Source organism: Morone saxatilis, unplaced genomic scaffold, assembly GCF_004916995.1.
Source record: "Morone saxatilis isolate NCDOM2014 unplaced genomic scaffold, NCSU_SB_2.0 Contig22, whole genome shotgun sequence".
Classification (NCBI taxonomy): Eukaryota; Metazoa; Chordata; class Actinopteri; family Moronidae; genus Morone; species Morone saxatilis.
Window position 1 is genome coordinate 5,565,143 of NW_023339785.1, and position 5,761 is coordinate 5,570,903.

A 5,761-nucleotide genomic window follows, 5' to 3' on the forward strand; every position below is an offset into this window, starting at 1 on the left:
ATTTTTCTTGCAAACCAAAATTAAATGAAAACATCCTAAAGTATGACATGTTTCAAACCCATGAAAATGTTTTTTACCTTGCATCTATGGGAGCTGATAATTCAGCTGGACTGTGATATCAGCGGCCAACATTAGCTCAGATTGACGTGTTTTGGCCAAAAAGTTACAAGAAAGTTCAGTACAGAAATGCCAGAGATATGTTTGAGGTCATTCAGATAAAGTGTCGCAATTACATTGTCTTCCATGAGAGTGTACTCTTTATGTATCAGCTGTCAAATCAAGTATTGGTCAGGCTCTTTTACACATGTTGTGTATGCGTGCAGAAACATACTCTGATAAAAGATTACGTTGCAGACAAGCTGCTGCAACCCTCAGCAATGAAAAACTTGAGAATGACTTTACTTGTCTGTCAGAGTTGAGTATTAAACACATCTTTTTCCACCCCAGCACCTTGTTCACAGAGCTGCGAATTCTTTTGGAGCACTTCATCATGAAGCCTGCCTGCCCTGTCTTCTTCAGGAGGATGTGCCTCAGCAGTATCGCCTTCGTCAGCCGTCTCGCCCCCACGGGGGTCTGATTGCGCTACATAAAAGTTTTGTTTTCTTTTTATGTTTTTTTTTTTTTTTTCCACCATTTAGGATGTGACTTAAACTTTGATGGGGACAGACATTGCCATCAACAGAAGGAACTGTTTTTTGAATGTCAACTTTACAGTCTGTGCTCCAACTTCTCTGTATATTTGAGTACAGTTGAAGACCAGCCAGTAATGCACTGAAGTCTCATGGTGATATTTCTTTCCCATCTTCTTAATGTGACCTCATTCAAGCAGTGGACACCCCTCACATTGTTACGTTCACTGAGTGGAGCACAGTAGACATCGGCTGTGCTCTGTATGTATCGGCTGTTATGTTTTCCTCTTATGTCTTTATTTATTCATGAAGATTTCTTATTCTATGATGAAACATTAACATTCTGAGATTAGTAACTTAAATGAAAATGTGCTTATACATAATTAAAAATGTTCTTTTACTTAAAAGAAAAGCTTAGATGGATGGAAGATGGGGTTTGTTTGCAATTTCTACGTAGTTCAATTTCTTTTTTTATTATGTACAAAGCATCCGATGCTCTGAATTGGTCTAAATGCCTAACTTTAAATGTATTCTATCAATGCCATGAACTCACTCTTTTAACAACATGCACAATCTATACGTATGTATGTATGATGTCAAAATGGGTGTTGAATTGAGAAACAAGATATCTGCTGTATTTTATAGAATATTTTAAAGTACAGACATTTTGCTGTAGAATTCATATTTGAAATGAGTTGCACAATGCATGTCATGCTTCTGAATGGATTCTGACCTTGTCTCTCAGTTCGAAAACTGTTTTGAATTCACTTCATTTGTTGATTTGTAGTTTTCTTGCTTAATGCATGCTCTCATTTTTCTGCCATGTTTAATGTCTTTATTTGCCTACAGACAAACCACATTTTTATGATAAGATAAAATTATCTCTTAATTAAACCAATAAAATATTAAAGACCAGTAATGTGGTTTGTGATCATAATTTGTTTTAATTAATATAGTTGATCTTGGCCTGATAACCAAAAAAACTAATGAACCACAGTGTCTCTAGATGTGAAATATATTTTGCTTTGCTGACCAACAATATGTTTTAAATAAGTAGCCTAGTTAATTTCAAATAGTCCACACAACCTTAACTCAAGGTCTATTTACCATAATCAAAGCTGTAATTACCAGCTTTCAGCTCAAACTGGTGCTCTTCATCAGTGGATAGATTTAAACTTATAAAAGATTGTTTCGCTTTAAGGATGTCATAGTGTAGTATGAAGCACATATCACAACATTTTCGCATATAGGGACACCATACAACCAGTGGCCACTGTGTGAGATACTCTTGTGCAGTCCAATTCAATTCATTTTATTTGTGTGTATAGCGCCAAATCATAACAGAAAGTTATCTCAGGACACTTTTCAAATAGAGCAGGTCTAGACCGAACTCCTTTTAACATTTACAGAGACCCAACAGTTCCACCATGAGCAAGACCTTGGTGACGGGGGCAAGGAAAAACTGCCTTTTAACAGGCAGAAACCTAAAACAGGGAGAGAGAGAGACAAATACAGTTTGAGTCCAAAACAACTGTTCTGCCATAAGGTCTGCTTTAATGATGCCTAGAGGTGTTAATTCCATCATATGATTTTAGTGGTGCTGTTGTATCTCATGTATGGAAATAGTGAAAACAGTAACAGTACACCTCCTTTAACCACGACCACAGTTACAAACATAATAGTTACATGTTCACATTTTAACTACTGTATTGAACTGCCCTATATTGTACAGGTGTACCTAATAAAATGAGCACTGTGTATGTGGAAGCGATGTGAGCTCGGTAACACTGGGAAACAAAACTACACAGCTTCAGAGCAGTTTGTGCCTCTTTGCCAGTCAACCAATTAGAGCACAGCTTCAATACCTGACCCTCAAGCTCATCCAATGGTGTCACAGCTTGTTACGGCAGCAGCGTTGCCATTGGTAACGCGTTTTAGCTTGTTCTCAAGTGTTGCATAGGACGTTTATAGCTAATATTCGCATTAAAAGGGCTGTTTGGTGGCGTAGTGCAACATAATACAGCGAGTGGCCTCCAGTGTTCACATGTCGCTCAGCGGAGTCTGCTACAAATGATATTTACTCACCAAAGTAACGTCAGACAGTCAGACAGTTGGCGTGCGAATAAATCGTGTTAGCCAATTAGCCTGCTATCTAACGTTAGCACGTCGAGCTAATCTCCTTGCCTTACATAGTTAATCCCAGTCTCACTTTACAGTCGCCATCGTCTTGCAATTCGGATGGAAATTTCACCAACAAGTTGTGAATGGCATATGTCTGTGGCGGACTGCAGCTAATGACCCCTGCGGGTTTATGACAGTTACCTGGGAGATTTGCACCACACTTGTTGAACCTCTAAGATAAGATCCAGTGGAGAAAGAAGATGGAGATCCACCTCAACCGAGTTGATTACATGCAGGTAACACCAGATACTGTCCGTCTGACAGTGGGGTTTGAACAGTAACTGAGTAACTTTCTTTACTCTGTCTAGTTTTGTTATAATATAAAATGCCTCTGCTGTGTCCTCACAGGTTGGTGTGACCTCCCAGAAAACTATGAGGCTGCTTCCGGCCTTGGGGAAAAAGGCAACCCAAAAGGTATTGTGAATCTGTCAAAGCAGTGCCTGTGAGCTACCACTACTAATTTTAATAAAACTGTTTCACACCACAGCATCATGATTCTTGGTTGTTGTCTCTTTGTTTCAGGTTGCCATTGCCGATCATGATGGTATACTGACATGTTTCGGGATGAAGAAAGGAGAAGCAGTGGTGCGTGTCCTGGTTAAGATTTTCCTTTTCTTATCGTGCAGCCAGTTGGTTGTTAATGTGTTGAATTTCTGTTTCTAATGGTGAGAAATCTGACTCTCTGTTTCAGCCAGTGTTTAAAACACTTCCAGGGCAGAAGATAGGCAGAATGGACCTTGGAGGAGCTGCGGGAACTACACAGGAGAAGATCTTTGTTTGTTCTGGTTCTCAGGTCCGAGGATTCACCAAGAAGGGCAAACAGTTCCTCACATTTGACGCCAACCTCACTGAGAGCATCAACGCCATGTAGGAACCACCTCTCCCCTTTTCAGTGGACGTACAATCAATATTGACTCCTGTAGAACGGTGTGATTTTCACCGTGATGAGCTGTGTTGTTTATTCTCTTTTCCAGGCATGTCTCTGGCGCTGACCTTTTTGTGTGTGCCAGTTACATCTACAACCACTACTGTGACTGCAAGGACCAAGACTACTACCTCTCTGGAGACAAAATCAACGACATCACATGTCTGTCCGCAGAAAACCTGACTCGCCTCGTCCCAGTCCTGGCGTGCCAAGATCGAGTTCTCAGAGTCTTGCAGGTAGACCGAGATTATATTTACTGTTCTGATGTTGACACAAGTTCCACCCCAAACAATTAGATGAGATTTGTTATTCTGAATCTGTAGGGATCTGAACTTGCCTATGACATTGAAGTCCCTGGCCCTCCATCTGTCTTAGAACAGTTCAACAAAGATGGAGGCAAGTAAACTTCTCTGTGCGTTGTGTACTAGAACGATCAAACTTAAGACTGCTTCTCAGGGAACAGAACAAACATAACATCAGTGATGTTTCTACAGGGGAGGAAATCCTCTACGGAACGTCAGATGGCAAAATAGGATTGGTCCAAATCGGTGAGGATTCAGCTGCGACCAAATGGGAGATCGACAATGACAAAAAGAAAGGAGGTATGCTGTTTACATGACTACAATACAATTAAATACAAATAACTAATATGTTAGCATGTGAATATTAACTTGCAGGAAAGGGGAAACCCTAACGGTGAACAACTCGTCTTCTTTATTTGTTCTCTGTCAGTGTTACAGTATTGCATTGTATTGTGGTTGTTAACAAGAACTGTTTTTCACTTCTTTAAGGATTTAACATCTTGGATTTACACTTTTCTGTCTCCCATCAGGAATTCTTTGCATTGACACTTATGACATCATTGGAGACGGAGTGAATGACATCCTGGTGGGCAGGGACGATGGAACGGTTGAGGTCTATGGTTTCGACAGCGCCAGTGAGCCCACGTTACGCTTTGAGCACGTGAGTTTATTTATTAAAGCCATGCCTGACAATTATAAGAAAAGAGTTTTTAATATTTTATAAGATTAAATAGTATTAGATATTGTTGATGGCCAAAGTTTCCTGTCATTCCTGACTTCAGGTTTTGTCAGAGAGCGTGACTTCCATCCAGGGTGGCTGCGTGGGGAAGGAGTCTTATGATGAGGTCCTGACTGCCACTTACACAGGTTAGATAACAGCACGCCTAGTGTCCAAGAAAATGTGCTGCTTGTCAACCTGTCTATCTGCATTACTGCATTATTAGAGAGATGGAGTAATGTCTTGCACTGTCTGACAAGTAGTATAGTACTTAAAACCCAACCGGTAAGTGAAATAATAGAGAGGGATCTGTACAGCATATTCTACGTTAATGTCATTACCTCGTTCAGGATGGGTGACTGGTTTGACCACTGAGCCCCAGAAGGCTGAGGTTGGCCCCGGGGATGAGATCCGGATGAGTAAGGAGACCCATGCCAAAGTAGAAGCACTCAGGTATCAGAAAATTGAGCTTTATTTCTCATTCTAACACGTGTCCTTGTACCCATTAATGCGTTTGACTTACTACTTAATGGCTCAAGTACAATTTCAGAACAGATCTGTTCTTCAGTCAGTCATACATGTTCCCTTCCAGGGCAGAGCTGGAGCAGCTGCAGGTCAAAGTCCTGCAGGGCCGTGAGCAGTACCAGCAGACATCCCAGTCGAGCACAGCCGTCTCCGCTGTGCCCGTCTTTAGCATCAATGACAAGTTCACCCTCTGCCAGGACGATGCCAGCTACAGCCTCACTCTTGAGGTGCAGACTGCCATCGACAATCTGCTGCTCCAGGTCTGCTCATTAATAAATCCCTGTGGTTGCAAACTCTGGTGCCTACCGACTCTCCTGTTTATGAATAAACCATACTCTTGATGCCATGTTGCTGACATGAACAATCCAAATGAAACCTAAACATGACTCTCCTCTGCAGAGTGACGTCCCCATAGACCTGCTGGATGTGGATAAGAACTCAGCTGTGGTCAGTTTCAGTGAATGTGATTCAGAGGTGAGCT

General features: G+C 41.2%; 2 protein-coding genes across 2 annotated transcripts in view; both read left to right on the forward strand.

The window, feature by feature from the left end:
• tmem33 (transmembrane protein 33) overlaps positions 1-1,562 on the forward strand; it is a 6,037-nt gene extending 4,475 nt beyond the window's left edge. Inside the window, exon 8 of the mRNA XM_035669912.1 lies at positions 448-1,562. Coding sequence (XP_035525805.1) covers positions 448-577 — 130 coding nt within the window. The 3' untranslated portion in view covers positions 578-1,562. The remainder of the gene's footprint in view (positions 1-447) is intronic.
• A 1,001-nt stretch (positions 1,563-2,563) lies between these two features.
• bbs7 (Bardet-Biedl syndrome 7) overlaps positions 2,564-5,761 on the forward strand; it is a 6,220-nt gene continuing 3,022 nt past the window's right edge. Inside the window, 12 exon segments of the mRNA XM_035668766.1 lie at positions 2,564-3,046; positions 3,159-3,224; positions 3,333-3,395; positions 3,502-3,677; positions 3,785-3,971; positions 4,059-4,147; positions 4,216-4,337; positions 4,568-4,698; positions 4,820-4,904; positions 5,106-5,208; positions 5,348-5,540; positions 5,680-5,754. Of these exon segments, the coding sequence (XP_035524659.1) occupies positions 3,011-3,046; positions 3,159-3,224; positions 3,333-3,395; positions 3,502-3,677; positions 3,785-3,971; positions 4,059-4,147; positions 4,216-4,337; positions 4,568-4,698; positions 4,820-4,904; positions 5,106-5,208; positions 5,348-5,540; positions 5,680-5,754 (1,326 nt within the window). The 5' untranslated portion in view covers positions 2,564-3,010.